General features: G+C 39.3%; 1 protein-coding gene across 1 annotated transcript; it reads left to right on the top strand.

Annotated features, from left to right (window-relative positions):
* The first annotated feature begins 3,759 nt into the window (after positions 1–3,759).
* On the top strand, positions 3,760–4,128 carry LOC138910961 (uncharacterized). The gene has a single exon (XM_070207440.1). The coding sequence runs from the start codon at positions 3,760–3,762 to the stop codon at positions 4,126–4,128; it is 369 nt and encodes a 122-aa protein (XP_070063541.1).
* Positions 4,129–19,627: the final 15,499 nt, after the last annotated feature.

Here is a 19,627-nt window from a genome sequence, read left to right on the forward strand (position 1 = left end):
CAATTTAAAGCTATTGTCTACTCGAAGGTCTCCCCGGGCCATTGCTGGGCGTGGCAGGAAGTAGGCGTTGGTTTTTCAATGATGCACATTTGGTTGTTTTGTCATGTAAAATTGAATTCGCTTTTGTTGGCGTACACATACTACAGCAACATTTAATTTATATGCAGCGCCAACGAAAAATGGGGCTGGCAGCGCACAGAAGTATGCAACACTCAATTGAGTTTAATTGCCGCAAACATCGCGTTGCAGCGCAATAATAACTGCAATATTTGGCATAGTCTACAGCAGGCATTATTCATATTTAAACATATTTATATGCATTATCAGCCCCAACAATATTGTAAATAAATAAAATAAAAGCCATACATATGTATATATAAACATGTGTGTTTTAGTTTAAGTTAATTTTGTGGCTATTATCGTTGAATTTATGAGCATATAATTGCAATTGCTGGGCGCGTTAATTAGTTAAATCGTGTTATTATTATTATTATTTTGCTTTTGTTTAAAGCATAGTTTTAGTGCAAACTCAATTTTGTTGTCTCAGTCGTACATAAACAACTTGAAAAGTTTTCATCATTCAAAATGTCTCCTTGTGCCTTCTACTTAGTTTGCGAAGCCTTTGAGCTGCAAAATTAAATAGCAAAGCAAAGTGCGCTGCTGGCAGCTTTTTATTTTTTGGCAGCAAACAAGCCGTGGCTGGCACAGCTTCCGCCTTTGCCTGTCACTGGCATGTGTGGCGCGGGGGGTGTGACACGCCCGCCCCTAGTGGCCGTATGGCATGTGCAAAAGTAAAAACGAAGTTGCGAAAAACTTTTTAATATGCTTGCGAAATTTTATCAAAACTACAAAATTGCAGCAAAGTGCCAAGTGCCTTGTGAACGCTAGCGACAGCCACTGCGACTGCGACTGCAACTGCAACTGCGACTGTTACTGCGAGACAGCAAAGGGCGCAACTGAGCTAAAGGAGTTGGCCAAACAAAACACAGTCAAGCGAAACCTTCAACTCAATTTGGCAATCGCATTTCTTGCTCTACTTCCGCCTATTCAACTTGACTCGATTTGCGTGCCGGCGACCGACAGCTACACGTATGTGTCTTCAAATGTGTGTTTGTGTGTGTGTGTGCTTATATGCCTGGCCCGCCCATCTGACGCTGCCTTTATGTGTGTTTAAGTGGCAATGCAAATGGCAACATTTTGGCGAGCACTTCACTCTCTGCCACTGACAGTTACACGACATTTTTTTTGGCCAACTTTTTGTGCTAAATTTAATTGCAATGAAAATTTCCATCCACTTGCAGTAGCAACTTGTGAAAGTTCACTGACAATTGCGCTTCGGGGCGTGCAGCAATGCGCTGTCGGGCTTTGCAGCGCTTTGCCAGGCCAAAAGTTGCAATAGCGAGCGCTGCGTGTATGCGTGTGATTGTGCCTGTGTGTGTGCTCGTGTATGAGATTGTGTCTCTGATTAATTGGCCAAAATTCATTTAACATTTTCATGTCAAATAAAAACTTGAATGTTGTTAGTGAAAGTTGACAGCAGGAGTGCCTTCAACTTAAACCAATTAAATGAGTCTGCAGCAACATAAAACAATTGCCAAAAATAAGGAAAAATTCCACAGAAAATGTTAATGACAGTAGTTTTTCTTGTTAAGAAAATGAGTAATGTTTTAATTATACATTTGCGGCCATATCTCTCAGCTATAAATACTTTTAGGTGGCTTTCACAGGTGTAAATGCTAGTCGTTGTCTTCGCAAGAGAGTTGAAGCACTAAACATTGGTAATGGAGAAGGTAAATAACCTAATAGGCGAGATCAATAATATCCAGTATGTCAAAACTTGAGCTTCTCTCATATATGGATTTAATCGAATTTGAAAGATGTTATTAGCATTCATAGCATCCACACATTCATTCTTTTAATGGTCGCATGTGTTGAGGGACTATAATAATTATACTAAGGTATATTCATTGAATAAGTTAGTGCATAAAATAGTTTTTATCCATCAACTACGCAAAATCAATTGGGCAAAGAAACCAAAAATAACAAACATAAACTAAAAGTGCTCAGAAGATTTTATTATATTATTTCGCTGTCTAGATACAACACTTAAATCCGTCTAAGTGCGCCACAAATTTACTTGCTCAGCTAAGAGCTCAAGCAACACATTGTGTCGCCTTTGGTTTCAAATGTCACATGTGGCGAATATAATTATGTAGAAAGTCCGTTGACCACCCAATTATTAAGTATACGCCCGCCGCCTATCACGCCGCATGAAAGCCATTGGGGCACCAAATTAACTGTGTTGCTGCTGCCGGTTTGGGCACGTTGTAAATAACAAGAGACACAATGAGCGGCAGGGCACGCGAGGGCGTGGATACAAAGCGAATGCCGACATCAGCATCGGGAGTGTGTAAATCAGGATCAAAGTTTACAGGACATGATTGTAAATTATAAGAGAAGCTCAAGCTAAGCAGAAACAGTGACAAGGCACTGTGATAATGATGATGACAATGGCACAATGATGATGATGAAGATGATAATGATGTTGTTGCTGTTGTCGTGCTGATCTGTTGCAAAGTTGAGCCGCACCTGCCTCACTTGTAAGTTCAATGGCAAGAAAAACACCGTGTGCCAAGTAATTGTTGTTGCTCTTCATTGTGAAAATAATGCGCAAAACTTTACACAGCAAAACCAAACGCAAAAGGTAGAAGGTACGGGCCACGGGGCGTGGCGAAGGTCCAAAGTACAACTTTGCTATACAAATTTCTATCAAAAGATTAAGCAAAGACAAACAAGTGAGAAGCAGTGACGCAGCCGCTGGCAAGCGCCCGCATACCCCCACCCCTCCAGCAACCGAAGACCACCGACCACTTACCAAGTTTGCACAGATAACTTAAAATATCTATCCTGGCCTGGGTGTGGTTGCGCTCCTTTTGTGGTAAGACCGAAGCTTGGCCTGTGGCTGTGCTGTGGCCGTATGACTATGTTTAGCCTGATTTTTGTTTATGTCCGTTTTATGTTTTGTTAGTTTGACATATCAGTGACACTTTTCTAGCACGCCCAACATTGCAACAATATTTTATTGTATTGCATGAAAAAGTGTTCATTCTTGCTGCGCTCGCCATAAAAATACAATTTTTATTTTTGTGTGCAAGTTGTAAACATAAATTTTGGATGCAAGCGAACAGCAAGACCGGCGCTGCATAAAATTGAAAAGCGCACAACTTTTTTTTTTGTGCTCCAATCGATTTTTCATATATTCTTTAAGTCGCCCCCAGCCACAAGTCGAGCAACTTTGTGTTAGCCAGACAAAGGTGAGGGACCAGGTGCTTGGCAACTTTCGACAAACTTTGTTGGCAAAACTTTTAGCCGTATAAGTTGTTAATTTGCGAAAAGAAAAGGCGTTTAACTGTGGTGACGAATTTTGATTGTCTGTATTAAATATCAGTTTCTCACCATAAGTACTTATCGTTATAATATATATTCCAAAATACTAACGATTATTTTGCCTTTGAAAATGTAATATAATTAAAAGTGAATGGACATAATAAAGAATGAAACTTTTTATCATAGCTAAGTTTAACTATTGCAGCTATGATTTTTATATCATGTCTTCATCAAATAAGTTAAAAAGTTGAAGAAGTAGGAGATGCTCTCATCTGTATTCATCTGGAGTTAGGTTGATATTTTAACATAATTTGAATTCGGACTTTCTGTCTAAATAATTCAAATTTGGAAATAATAAAAATTACTTTAGGAATGTCTAGACTCACAGATGGCAATGAAAATCGGTTAACTGGGGCAGGGACTGGAAAGGGTGGCGATGGTGGACGCGGCGGTGGCGGGGGTAAGGATGGGCAAGATGGCGGTGGCGGGTGTAAGGATGGAAAGACGGGAGCTTGCGGTGGTAAGGGTGGTGCAGGTGGAAGCGGTGGTGGAGGTCGTGGTGGTGATGGAGGCGGGCAAAGCAAGGAGAGCGGAAATGAAAACAGAAGCGAACGCGACAAGAAAGAAGATCAAAGACGAGATCAAGATGGCGAAGATGGAGCTGGAAACGGGGGACGAGGTGGGCGTGGTGGTGGTCAGGGTGGTGGTCAGGGTGGCGAAGGTGCAGGGAAAAAGGGGTAGCGCCGCTGAAAACAGTTGTTCAGTGAACAAAGCGCAAAGAGTAACGCTCTTAAAGAATGCAAAATACCTGATTGTGGTGGCGATGGCGGAAGAAATAGTTGAGGAGGTTGTCGGGAAAGCGTCCCGGAGGATAAAAAGAATCTTAAAGATTATCGCAGCAGTGAGAAGAGCTGACTGCAATAGGCAGATCAGCAATAACTGCAGCTTTATAAATTATTTCACATAACTTCAATCGGCAGGAGAATAGCTGCAATTGAATAATATAAAGGAAATAATAAACAGAATTATAAATTCATAAATTTAAAAGCTATAGTACGAAATACTTATCGATGTTGTGGAAAAAATATTTAATCTTTTACATTGATATGGATACCCTTCTACGTATTGGAATTGATAAACATTTGATTGGTAAGGCCGCGAAAGAGGTGAAAAATTATGGAATTTAAATTATAGCAAGCTTGGTCATAACCAATCCAAACGATATATACCTACACGTGCTGTCGACCTCGATTTTGTTGTTGTGCCAGTGGCAATTCCATTGGCGCCACGACTAAACGACTGTTTGACGGAAGGCCTGGCATGAATGTGCATCTGTTGAAATGTCGTTGCCGTTGTCGCTGCTGTAGCCGGCGTCGTCTTTGTTGACACAAATCAAAGCAGCTGCGTAAATCTTCATCAAGGGGCCCCGTCGTCGTTGGCGGTCGGTCGGCAAAAACGAGTGAAAAATACGCCAACTCACGGTCAATTGCAATTCAATTAGACGCAATTAGTGCCTAGGCACGCATGTGTTGTGTGTGTGTGTGTGTGTGTGTGTGTGTGTGTATATACACACATAACAGATAGCAAAAGATATAGATACATAGAGAGGATGACAAAGATTACACAGTTGAAACGCAACTGGAATGGGATGAAATGAGCTGAGACGAGACATCGCATGATTTTCAGCTCTCCCTCTCTCTCTTTAAATGCTCTCAGAGCAGCATCCGCATTTTCGCAGAAAAAGTATCTCATTAGATGGGCAGTTACAAGGCAACGGTCGCTTAACTCATTCATCATCATCAGGCAGAGAAATGGTCGGGTTTCGGGTGCGGATCGGAGTAACAGAATGCTATAGAGACGCATACATGGCTGCAATACTACTGCAGCTGCTGCTGTAGATGCTGCGACTGCAGCTTAATTGCGAAATGACCCGTTGAGCTCTTGTCGCTGCTGCTGGCACTGATGCTGATGCTGATGCTGATGCTGATGCTGTTGCTGTTGCTGTTGTGTTGTTGCTATACGAGCATACAAGCATGTATGTGTGTACGTATCTGTATAAGAAAACCGTTGGGCTTGTGGTGCTACTGACGACGGGGGTGGTGGTGTGCGTGTTTAATTAGTGCATGGCCTGATTATGTAAGATTAACCGTTGCATTGCAATATGCACAATGCACATGACCAGGCACCTAATTGGTGAAAGCATCGCGATTCAAAGGTCCTTGCTGCCATTTGTCTTTTGATTTTCCTCCTCATTGGCTAATGTCTATATGTACAAAATAAAACCAAGCACAATGTAAGAAGAAAAAAACCAGGAAGAGCACCAAAGCGGTTAAATCATAAAATGTGCGCTGATACACACACGTCCTCACACATATTTGTGTTTGTGCTCAATCAGGCGTGCCCAAGTGGAACCGGCATCTACATCAGTCAGAAGATTGAAGTGCAGCCGAGTCATTGTCCTCAGCTCAGCTGACAACAAAGCAGTAAAGATGACAACGTGAACAACAACGATGGAGGGCAATAATCACATTATTTGGTATCATTTAATTTCAACATTGCCTTAGCGCTCGCCTTGCTGCCTGCTCAAACACAAAGCGTATTTAATATTTCATGAATTGTTGCACGAACTGAGATACATAAAAAGATATAAATACTGTAGCATGTACTTGTATTTATGACTCGTTTACAGTTGCCAAGTCAGCCATAGCCAGCGAAGAGTCTGAGAGTTCCCCAGCCACGTCATCCTGCCGCCAAGAAACCTTCATTTATGAGGCATCAGCTCAAGTTGATGGCTGCTCTGCAGCTACGTGTCACTTAAGCTAAAGGCTACAACAGCAGCAGCAGCAGCAACAACAACAGAAACAAAATGTTGACAGCCAGTTGCGGTAGGCGTAAGCTTTCGCCTCCAATCGGGGCAACTGAGGAGGCATGTCATTGCCAATGATAAGCAGTATATTTACTTGACATTGACATCTATCACAGTGTGGGAGTGGACGTAATTTCCAATAACATTAATATTAGAAGTGTTTAAGTGGCGCTTAAGATTCAGGAGTATGGCAGCATTTACTACGAAAGTGTTATGAGAGTCATAAGAACCCGAATGTAAAAGAATAACCATTCCATCTTAAGTCAATTTGTTAATATTAGTTAATATTAACGTTAGCATCGCCTACTTTGATAGTCTCGATACTCAAGTCTGATAACTCAACAAGCCTAATTGCATGATTCCTTAACCACAATTTAAATTTTATTCATTTTTTATCTAGTTGTACTCCGACACAGTTCCTTAACACATGTTTTCGCAATATTCCGTTTCCTGGTTTCCCTTTCCCGCCGCTTCTCTCATGTGACTTGCACTTTATTTTGCCTGTGCGTTGATTATGATACACCAATTTTTTAACGCATATACATCACAAATACTTTTTTTTTACAATTTTGCAAAGCTATCGCTCTGTTATCATCCCAAGCGATCTGCGTTCCATACATATAAACCCATATTTACAGCTTAATTGCATTTTCACATACTGCCCCCACAAAATCCTGTGAACGCTGGCAGGTGCCACTTTGGGGGCAAGCACACTGAAGAAATATGGATGTCATATAAAAGTTTACGCGTGAAATTTGATGGACGCTTTAAGTTAAATTTGACTTAAATAAAAACTGGTGATAATCGATTTGGCAAAACAGATTTATAGCTCGTTCAACATTAATTTATTTATGTTTTAAAATTACTTGTAGAACTATGCGAATTTGAGCTGCTCTGCAAGTAAACGTGTTTTCTGGGTGTACTCAACTCAATCTTTCATTATGTAACTTATAAGCATTGATTAAATATGCGTCAGTTGTTTTTTTCGGGCTGCAGTCCATTGGGTTTTACTGCTTAAGTACGTTGAAAGTTTGCATTTTACTTTTAAATTTTTGATTTATTTACTTATCATTTACTTTTTCTTCATTTAATTTTACTGCATTCCAATTGAAATTTAAATTGTATTTCAAATTATTTCCGTATTTTCTCCAAGTGCAAAAGCACAAATTTAGCTCCGCCACGATTCATTTTAAAAAAGGCTGTAAATATTTATGCACTCCTCGGTTGGGCTGGGGCTGTGCTGTCGCGTGTGGGCTTTAAGTGCAGACGAATCTGTGACTACCAGTCAGTCGACGTCCATTTAAGTGACAGCAGGTTAAAAAGTGCATCAGTGATATTGTATATGCAAATTTGTATTTAGCGTTTTTTATGCGAAATTTAATTTGTCTTTATACCCTTTCGGGAAAAACAAATTGGTTTAATAAGTAGTGGAAGCCAGTCGGCAGATGTAACAATTTCCATCCATCTCTCTGGCTATATGAAGGCGTCGACATCAGATCAATAGGATATGCAATCGAATTCGGATCGCAGGTTCCCGAATTATTCAGTTCTTACATACCTTCTACCATTTTGTCTTTTTTTATTTAAGCAATAAGCACGTTAATTCCACGAGAGCGAGAAATGTCTGTTACGGCTTTTCTGAGCTGGACTATAGGTTATTGACTAGTCGGGTATTCTTGACAATAGTGTTTTCACTTGTTTTTATTTCTCGTAACCGCTTATTTTCTGTTGGATCAGTCAGATGTTAAATTTACACTGGCCAACATGTTCAAAATCGCATGAATGGGAACAATTTGAGCTCACGCTGACATAACACAAAAGCTGTTAGCCTTCTGCTTGGCGAGCGAACAAAGACTAAAGTAGCTTTCATCCATGCCCATGCATTGGCTCCTCGAGAGTCAGTTAGCTAGGGAACGTGATCAAAATTTTGAAAATAAACACCAATCGCTAAAGAAATGATTCTGTCTATGTGTGTGTGTGTGTGTTTTTGCGCGTGTGCGTGTATGTTTGAGACCAACAAATGGACAAGAGTCGTTGGCTTTGGCTGCCATCCGCTTATTGTGGGTTCCTATGAATATTTTTGCGTCAAACACAAAAACTTCATGGGACTATTCGAGTCCTAGCTGTCTGCAGGGTCGCAATGCTTGGAATTGTACTTTTGCTTGTACGAATAACACAATGCATGTTCTGTACTTTTCTATACCCTCAGGAAAGGTGTTGTCGTTTCCAAATCCTATGTGTAAGATTCTATTTATATGCTATAAGATAACTTGTTTATATAAATTTAATGTTTCTTTTCAATTGCTTCCATTTTATATTTATCTCGGTTTTCTAAATAATAGATTTCACATAGATGTTAAATCAACGATTAAATAAAAATGCAACCATTTGTTAGTTTTGTTATTAAATTGTCAATATTTACACTTGGCTCTTTAGTCCATGGTGAATTTAAGGAGAGCTTAAAGACTTAAGAACAAAACAAGAGTGAAGGGCATGGACAAATTGTCATGCTTTTAATTTAACTCAAAAAACACACATTAAACAACTTAAACAAATTGCATTTATACTTGCAAATAGGCGACACTTCCTTGTCAAGAATTTAATTATTATCAAAATATTTATTTGTTCAAGTTTCTCACGGAAATATATATATCTGTGTTTTTTTTTATGATTTAAACCATACTCTATTCAAATAACAAACCAATAGCATCCAGACAGATTCTAAGTTGAATTAATAAAATAACTCGTAAGCTTAGCCCGGCAATTTTAGCATAGCTTTTGTTTTCTTTAAGTTTGTTGAAAGTTTCAACCAAGGCTGTAAACTGAGTTTGAACCGAACCGATGCATGTATATTACTGAGCTTTATTTCGAATTCATTGCTTCCAAAATTAATGGTAATGCTGATAAACCCATAGGTACATACACTTTGCATTCATATTGTACACATGAAAGTTGAGATTGGATTTGCTTTTGTGAAAAGTTTACCAAATTCGTAATGAAGATTACTGATAAGCTTCTCTTGTGGTCGATCGAAAAATAATTTACCTACGCTCGTTGGGGGATTGGGGGATTGGAAACAGAGATAGTTAATTTTCTTCACATAAATTTGTCCGAAAAATATTCGGAGTACCAGGATACACAAATGTAATCTTCAGCCCAGACATTGGTTCAAACCGTGAGATGAACTAACCACATATGTTTTTGTGAGTTTGGCTTCAACAGAACCCTCCACAGGCTAAAAATACATAAACATCCAGGCTCTAAGCGTATTCAAACTTCGGATACCCAAGGATGGCTGGTTTTATTTTGCTTTTATTTTGGTTTCCTGTTGTTATGGTAGATGTTGCTGCACAGCCGCCTGCCTAAGACAAGCCACAAAACGGTTTGTAGCTCCATTTTTTTCTGTCGCATTTGCTCTCAATTTGATCTACTACAAGAAGGGGTGTTTGGCATGGCCCTAGCATGGTGTTGGTGTTGGCCTGGCACGCAACATATTTATGGGCAGTGGGTCAGTCATTCGCAAGAACAACAATGCACAGACACTGGCAGTACTGGAAGAAAGATTTGTGGCAGTGGTACAGAAATTTGAAATTGAAAAATAGTTTGACTTTTATGAGTGCCGATGGACAAACGGCCAACAAGATCCAAATAACCTCAACCTGCTGCTTGTACGGCGACTTTGCTCTTTGCACGTGATGCTGTGACTATGTGAGTTCGTGAATTGCATGCGCAAATTTTGCTGCCTACTTTTTGGCGCTACCCAAGCACATCATACCCACGCACACACGAACACAAACGCGCGCTCGACAAGTTGCTGCGCTTTAATTTTTCAAAATGAAAAGCGTCAAAGCGAACTGTGCAAACAAAATGGCAATAGCCTAACCTGCCGAGGGCCTCTCGCTGTCTGACTGCCGGTCTGTCGGTCTGGCTGTCGGTCTATCTGGCTGTCTATTTGTCCGTGTATCTGTCGGTGGCATCCGTCAGTAGGCTGTTGTGCATGTGTGTGTGTGTGTGTGTCTGTCGCTTTATATGTTTACTTAGCCGCAAATGGATTTCATGAATCATTATGACCGGCAGGCAACAACTGCTGACTTCATGTGTACACAGCTTGACTTTAATTGCCCTCCTTGCTGTTTGACTGGGTCGTTATCGTGTGGGCGTGGCCTTTAACTTATAACTTATGCCAAATGTGGCCTGGGCTGCTGACAAATATTTTATGAGGAATTCGCGCTATGACCCCAACCTATAATCAGTGCACGTGTGCAAGTGTCTATCAGCTGAAAGTGATATTAATATGAATCCACTCAACCACACGCACCCACATACACGGTGTTTGTAAACAGGTAACTATTTCCCCCGGGGACAGCACTTAGTTCATTGGCGTCCACTTGCAGCCAAGGCCCTTCCCACTCACCCCTTAGGTAGAATACGGAGAGTTTTGTCACGCAACGCGGGGCAGGTCTTTTTATAATGTCGGTAAAGTGTGCAAATGTATTTATTTATTAATCAATAGACATGAGTCTACATTGGTCGGATCAATACAGCTTATACATTTTACTAGAAGAAGGATCACCTCAAAAAATTTCTCTATAAAGATACAATTTATCCAGATTTTATACCAAAAAAGCTTTTCTAAAGTTTCAGTATATATACATTATATATAAGGTGGATCATGTAAATTATAAAGCAAATTTGTCAATTTTAATATCGAAAGCAAGAGTATTTAATCATCGGCTTCTAGAAAAAGTTCCATGTTTAGTTGGTTTTTTTTATGATTAGTTCAAATTCCATTTCAAGCTAAAAAATAAATTGCAGCATATACATTCAATTTTTAGTAGTTAAGTTTGTGTATCCATAAATAAACCTCTAAAGGCTTTTGCATTTTTAACTAGTTCAGCTAGCCTAAAATAATGTTTCTTGAATAAAGTTTATATTTATAAATATTTAATTATACATAAACATCTTTCATAAAATGGAATACAAAAATGATCCACCTCTAGTATATATTGCAGTATACGCGGTTAGATAAGTTTAATATCAAAGATTTACGCATGTTAGTTGTAGGGTAAAGCTCTACAGGATATGCTCGGAACTCGCACGCTTTTGCAATTAATTAGCAACAAAATTCAAACTCAACAAAAATAAACTTTAATGCGGCGCGTTGATTTTTTACCAGCAAACTCTTCTTGTTTGGTATATGTATGCAAGTCTATGTCTGTGTGTGCATACAATATATAGCTAGGTATGTTCTGCATGGCATATAATAATTTTATGGCAAATTTCTCACCCGCTGCCTCAAAGTGCAGTATACTTTCCGTTGATGCTGCGGCTGTGGCTGCTGCTGACTTCCGGGAGTTGCGCCAGAGACGAATAATTATGTTTCACTAGCTTAAGCACAGTGCTACTACACCCAGTCAAACACACACACACCAACACACACACAGACGCATGTACAGTGCTGGCAAAGTAATTAAAATGCTTGGTCCATTAAAAATTTTACTCCATGGAGTTGAGCTCAAAGTTGGTTGAGCCTCTGACTGGTAGCTGCAGCAGAAAATAAAAAATAGAAACCAAATCCAAACTGAACAAAACAAAACAACTTTAGACGTTTGCTGGCCCACATTTGACTTTAATTAGCCACCAACTCACTTGTACTCGACTCTTGCTCGCCGCATCTGCCCTCATTTCAACTCTGCTTTCAAGTGCGTTTGTCAAATGCAGTCCCACTAAAAGTTAAGTCAACAAATAAAAGTAAATGGCGAGCGCTGAGGCGTTGCTACATTTTCATCAGAATTGATATAAGATACCACTAACACTAACACTAATACTAATACTAATGCTAATACTAATACGAATACGAATACGAATACGAATACGAATACGAATACGAATACGAATACGAATACGAATACGAATACGAATACGAATACGAATACGAATACTAATACTAATACTTATACTAATACTAATACTAAAACTAATACTAATAATAATACTAATACTAATACGAATACTAATACTAATACTAATACTAATACTAATACTAATACTAATACTAATACTAATACTAATACTAATACTAATACTAATACTAATACTAATACTAATACTAATACTAATACTAATACTAATACTAATACTAATACTAATACTTATACTAATACTAATACTAATACTTATACTTATACTAATACTTATACTAATACTAATACTAATACTTATACTTATACTTATACTTTACTAATACTAATATTAATATTAATAGCAAAACTGTGGGGAGCTTGATTGTTATTCTATCGAATAGCAAATTAGACACAGCGTACTTCTTATTACCTTATTGTAAATTTGAACAAATACTCGCTGTTCATATTCTTTTCAATAGTTCTTTTGGGCCAAGTCTTTAAAATGGATTATGCAACTGGCAATGACAATGACAAGCATAATATTAAAAGGTGATTTATGAAAATATTATTTGAGCTGCTCACAGCGTAAGTTTTGGCAGCTACGGGGCAAATCTATTTCGCATGTAAAAGACTTTCAGAAAGAAAGAAATAACGAAAGAAATATATGTGGCTGGAGTGCAAATGAAAAAGGAAATAAGTGGAAACAATGAGCGATGAGCCGGCAGCTTGGCAAAAACTTTGTATTTCAATCTGTGCAAAAAGTTTGCGTGCGTCAGCCCAGAGATTGGACAAGTGTGTGTTAATCAATGGTAATGCGTACTGGCAGGCATCCGCCTGTATCTTACTTGCAACAGAACGTATACGTACAAGGACAAAGTGTGTGGCACACGATGAGAGAAAGAGAGCGCAAGGTGAACTGCAAAAGAATTACACTTACGCAGCAAAAGCAACACAAATTTGCAATCAACAATTTTCGCAAAATGCGAAAAAAAAATGAGCTGCTAGTTGTTGCACTTCCCTTACTTTTGCTACTTTTCTCCAAACTATCTTTTTTTCACTTGGTAAGAAAGTAGAGTGAAACACAGAGTTGCCAGTGCTTGAGTGATGTTCGCATGTGTAGGCGTGTGTGTAGCCATAGGTCTAAATTGTTTTTGTGTGCTTACGTTTTGCAACGTCTAATAGGTAGTCCAAATTCCAATGGCAGATTCAATTGCGTACCGAGTACTTGGGGGCAATTTCTGAGTGGTTCCAGAGTCACATCTTAATTACTGCCAAATCAAATTTCCATATTTTCTGAGTCGGCAACAAGCGGCATCATCGCAAAAAGTTACATGACAGGACTCACATACAAATACCCATATACACACATGCCAATTTCGCATTTCACATTCCGAGACTACCACAGGCTACTCAAACCCAAACCAGCAGAACGCATCAGTAGAGTTGAGTTGAGCAGTGCTCAGTGTCCATTGGCCATATATCATAATAAGCGCACCAAAGAGAGTCATTTGGGTTTGGCGAACGTTTCGGTTTCGATTTGATTACTCAAAAGTCAGCAATGGCCTCCGCCTCCGCCGTCGCCACCGCACCCGCCTCATTCTGTGCACTGTGGGTCGTCTGTGGCACCATAAATTGCAAACGGACGCCGTCTCTCTTATAGCGAGGAACAGCGACTACGTCCTGCTCCAGTCGCGTCGCATCGCGTCCTGTTCAGTTTAGTTGAGTCGAGTCGAGTCGATTCGAGTCCAATGGGTTTCGGTTTCACGGCCAGTGCCAAAGGCGTGCCAGTAGCAGGGCCGGAGCTGGAGCTGGAAATTGGATGCCATTTGTGTTCAATTAGGCTATGCTAATTTGCAGCAAGCATGGCAAGGCCCAGCGGAGAATAAGGCTGAAAGCGTAATGCTTCAATGTTGGGAATTTAAAGGATTAATTTTGTAGTCCTTTGGCAAATGGACTTGCAGCCATGCTTTGCGTTTATTTGATTTAGAAAATTTAAAAATATTTCACAGCTGACATAATAATAAACCAATCAGCCGCTGGGTTGCGAACAAACATATTGACACGCTGATTGATTGAAATTTATACGAATTTACACTAGAAATAGTAAAAACTATCAATCAATTTTTTTTAATTTTCCATTTTATTTGCCAATTCCTGTTGTGCCCACATTTTTTATTTATGTTTTTTTCTCTGGCTTGTTTCACCAACTGAATTAAAATTAAATTTTGCATTTTATGTATTATCGAGTAGCGAATGCGGTCAAATATTGAATTGCCTGCCAGATACGTAACCATAAACTATCGCATCAGGCAGCCAACTAATTATGGAAATGTGTCACATATTTCCCATTTACATTTGCATTTGACAACCCCCATGTACTGAATATTCCATTTAGTTGGGTGTCACTCACATGGCACTCGTATTCTACATTTAATAGATATCTATCATACGCCGCGTGTGCAGTAAACTGTTTTGGTGATATCGTTTTCATGCATTTGATTGGATTTGGCTGTAAATTCGTTATGGGCTCGCTGATGCGTTTACCGTCACGTTGCCAATAACTATATCATCGTGAGTATATTGACGCTGGCGCTGACGCCGACGCTGACGTTGACTTCGATTTGCACTTAATTGCATTAATATTGCGGCTGGAGCAAGGACCGGCCTTCTCAGCATGCCTTCCCGGCAATCAGCGCAATTCAATTTGTCGGCACCAGGCTCAGCCCAATTGAGACAGACAAGCAGGCCCGAAAATTTTCAATATGTATCAATTTCATCTACCCTAATTTCTTGTAGGGAGTATCACAGCTGACCTACGTCAAGCCAAATTAAATTATTTTGTATATAAAATTCAGATGTGTTATGTGCCATAACTAATTGCCCTAAACCAGATAAATGCTTCTAAGAATTATTTCAAAAATTAATTGTATTCCAAGATTTTATTATTTGATTAAAGGTATTATATAAATTTAAACAAATTTAAAACAAATTTATTTAAATTTATATAAATTTAAAATAGACTTGTCATTTAATTTTCATTTTATTTAATTGCAAATTATTACGTCCTCTTTAAACACGTTTCCCTATAAAGAATTTTTCTTTAAATGAACAAAACGAAAGAAATTCATTCATAATGTTAACATGATATCGTAAAGGGTATGAATGTTTCGTCATTAAAATGCATTTTTCAAATTTGTTCTTACTTTGCCATAAGACCCTGGACTCAATATTCAATTCCAGTCAATATGCCTTAATGCGTGCACGTTGCTGGCGGCTTGAGACAAGCATCCAAAAAACAGCCCACTTGGAGTCCTCCATCGCCCAGCACCGGGTCAGTCCCTGGCTGTGGCTCCGGCTCATAACCATTTGGCTGTTGTGGCGCCGTTGGCCCATTGGCCCCTTTGACACTTTGGCTCATTTTTGGCAATTTTTAAGCAATTCAATTTAATTTTATTAGTTTTGGCAAAACTCAAACAACTGGGACGGTACAACAATAAGAAGGTAGCATCCTACCGCCTCCAATACCTAACCGACGAACCTTTTGTCTGCCTCTTTGTCGAGCTCATAAAATCGGCAAGCGAAGCAAGCTCCTAGATACACAGATACATATTTATCTGTCGTTTGTTATGCTTTTCATGGGCCACGTCTACTTTTGCTGGTTTTTTATTTGTCGCCCTCGTCGCGCCCGCCACATAAGTTTTAAGTCGTAAAAAGTCCATAAAATGCATTGGCAACTTTTCTATATTGAACAAGTTTTCTTTTTTTCCTTTTTTTTTAGAGAAACTCAGCTTAGATAGTGTTTGGTTAGCGCTCTGACATTTGATTTTATGGCAATGATTGGTAAAAATGATGTGGCAAATGCGAGTCCATATGTGTCCACTTGAAGCGGGCCGAGGAAGGGGAGAGTGTGCCGCAGCGGGGCTCAGCTGTGGCCTGTAAATTATGTTCAAAAGTTGGCCGCTTAAGCGTCAATTACTTTTACAACTTAATTATGCGAATGGGACCCGCATGGAGCTAGGCGGCTGGTCAACAACTTTTAAAATACAAATTCATATTAGCCAGAACGGCAGGCTGTCATGTAAAACATCCATAAATATCCCATAAAGACTAACATTATTATCATACGGGACTGACAAGTTCGTGAATGCAGCGCATTAAAACCAAGATTGTAATATACACGTAATGAGGGAAATGGAGAAAGTGCAGATAGAATACATTCATTAATTACATTTGAACACTGGCAAATGGACCGAGGGCGAGTAACTCGGCTGCAACTTTCCCGGACTCTGCCACTCCGTGAACTGCACACTCGGCAAGTTGAACTGTTGCCGATTTGTATACCCTTTAAGAGGGTGTTTTTAGTTTGAAAACACAAAATGTGTCACATTAACAAATAAAACAAGTGCATAGAATGACTGTTTGAATTCATACTTACTCAGTTCTACACTCTTCCCATGAATGGGATACTCTCTAATAATAAAATTGTACCAATTTTTTTTAATCTATCACATTCGGTGCGTATATGGTATATGTGAAGTATGCTCGCAAGGGTATTTATTCGTCACCGTCTGGAAGAAAATTGGTATCGTATGATGTTTGTTTTTTGGGTTTCGCACGAAAACACTTACAAGTTGACTTTTCATTTTCCATTGCCTCCACTAAGTAGAAGCCGCTTGTAAGCATTTCAGTTTCCATTGAAATCTGTTTACATGTGTGTATAAGCTGTAAATGTAAAAAAATGTAGTTGGTAATTTGATTATAAGTTGTTTATAAAACCAAACAAATATCACAAACCAGTTAGAAGCCAATTAGGAATTCGGAATTAAACAAAGTTTGGTAAAACCTGCCACAACGGAATACAAATCTGCAATTAGCATCTGCAACTGAAACTATTATTTCGAAAATAAAATGAAAAGCTGCTGATAAATCTTTGAAAAAAAAAAACGACAGGAAAAATACAAAAATGGTTTAAATTGTGCTGGGATTGACAAGCATAAAGTTTTAGCCCATTCTGGCGCACTCTAACGTGCTGTGCAGTTGTCGCATTTCGGTTTACAATAAAGTGGACTTTACTCTCGCTGAATAAACGAACGAAGCAAATGCAATAAAAAGAACGACAGGTCACAAAACGCAACCAGCAGAAAACCAACAACTGCCCGAACCAAACCAAACCAAACCAAACCCAGCTTAACCAAACCACGCTGAACGGAACCAAACCGCCAAACCAAATCAATGCCCGCAAACGACAGTAAACAGAACGAAAGCAACAGAGATTTAGAAGAGTGCCATCCAGAGCCATGATAAGCTAAACAAATACCCTTGGAATGGAAGTGTTGAGAGGGTATTTAAAAAAATGATTGCAATAGCATTTCTTGGTATACAGAGAAAGCTATCATTAAAGACAGCTCCAATAACCGGACAAATTTCATCGAGGTAAGTTTATTTATGAGTTCAAAAAATCTCTCACAAGCATTTAAACGTACAAGCCAGTATTATTACTTAACTGAAGCTAGCCCTTTTTCCAATTTATATTTATGTTTGTGTGGATTCCAATAAAATTGGAGGCTCCCTTTTTGACACAACTGTACATATTCATGCCAAAAGTGTCGACAAGGATGGAAATGAAAATGCCAATCGTGAATCGTCGTTTTCTTCAGAGAAATGAAATGGCACCCAGAAAAACTATTTCATCTATTTAAGCAAAATTCGAAAATATTCGTTTAGAAAAAGAAATTGTCAGCGTCGTAACTTACAAAAATGTAACCTTTTTAGTTACCTGCTTTTTAAAACAATTTAATTGCTTGCATTTTAAATATAAATATTGGAAAATCACTAGCCACAGAATACAAATAATATATTTATTTATTAATGCTTTTACCGCTCCAATAAGCAGTTATCTCTCATAATTAAATCCTATGACATTTTACGCTCAACATTGCTGTTCTCGTTGCGCATATTAATTGCACGAAAATTATTATTTTAATTCTTTGTGAATAGTAACAAATTGAATGAACAAATATAATTGACAAAAATTGACATCTTACTGACTTATTTGAACCGGCGATTGTGACAATTTAATTTTTCCGGGGACCAGAGTAATACTCAGCTATAGCTAATCAGAATTTTTAGTTATTGGATTGAGGGCAATGCGGATCAAATAATTCACCTGACATTCCCAGTATTGAGCACAACACGAAAATAGCTCGACAGCTTCAAGCCAATTTGGGCACTTTTTTTGAACTGGTTGGTATATTCGAAGATAAACATAAATCGAGCGTAATTCGGGCATAAAGCGACGCAGCTGTGCAGCTGGCCCCAACGGGGCGACCAGCTGTCCGCACGGACAACGAATTTTGTCGCATTTTCTTTTATTTTGTGCACAAATCGATTAAAAATTGAAAAGCGGTCGCCAGAGGACGCCCAAACGGAGTTAAAAGCAAAGAGAAACCGGATTGAGTATGAAATGAAAAGGAACAGCAAACAAGGCTAATGTGGAGCCCTTTCCAGTTAATTCCAATTGGAGTGCTTCCTTCGCATTTGGCCAACAGGTGTTGAAAGCTTTTTGTTCTTAGTACGCATTTGAAGTTCGCCTAAGATGTCTCGGCATTGCAATGCCAATCCGCTTAAATTGATTGCTCTGTTATACTACTGGCGAAAAGAGAAAGATGAACAAGTAACATGCCCTGCTCTTGCCACGCCCCGCAAAGAATATTATTCCGCATTCAGAACAAAGTCCCTAGCCCGAAACGAATATGAGAATGTCTTAATTACAAATTCTTCAGATGCTTCTGTGCACATTTTTTTGTGTGTCTGCATAAATATGCGTCATATGTGCGAGCGTGTGTATGCTTGCATGTGTCTGTGTGTGTGTGTGAATGCGGGTGGGGGAATGTGTTAACTATGTGCATTGCAAGTCTTTAAAGGGGCATTGTCTCTCAATAAATTTTCTTTTCGGTTTTCGCACTGCCACGGCCACGTTTGCATTTCCGGCGTGCGAGCGGTCGGAAAAGCTGCGCACGGAAACTCTCCACGAGCCACGAGCCACGATCTGCGAACCGTTGCAGTGAAAACTGTTTTTAAATAACGCCGAGCCAAGCTGAACATCACGATATGGTCAAATGGCTACAGTGGAAAGGAATTGTGTGCCAAACCTCTCCCGCCCCCAACCCTTCTCAGTTGGGGCACACCTGTTTCAATTTCCCTTGCCTGGACTCCGCTGCAGCGCCTTCTGTTCTGCTCGCCTGGCGTTGCCACAGTGCCACAGTTATTGTCGATTCATGGCGCGCATTATGTAATTGATTTGGCTGTGATTACGCAGTACAATAAGCAGCATGATTTGTACAAATGTCCTTAAAATCCATGGGCAAACAGTGCATTATCACCAGCGAGAGCCGAGAGCCGAAAAAAGGGCAATTAATATTGAGCATCAGCAGGCGCAACGATCCAACCGGGGGCGCAGCTCAATCCATTT

This window comes from Drosophila virilis, chromosome 2 (genome assembly GCF_030788295.1).
Source record: "Drosophila virilis strain 15010-1051.87 chromosome 2, Dvir_AGI_RSII-ME, whole genome shotgun sequence".
Lineage (NCBI taxonomy): Eukaryota > Metazoa > Arthropoda > Insecta > Diptera > Drosophilidae > Drosophila > Drosophila virilis.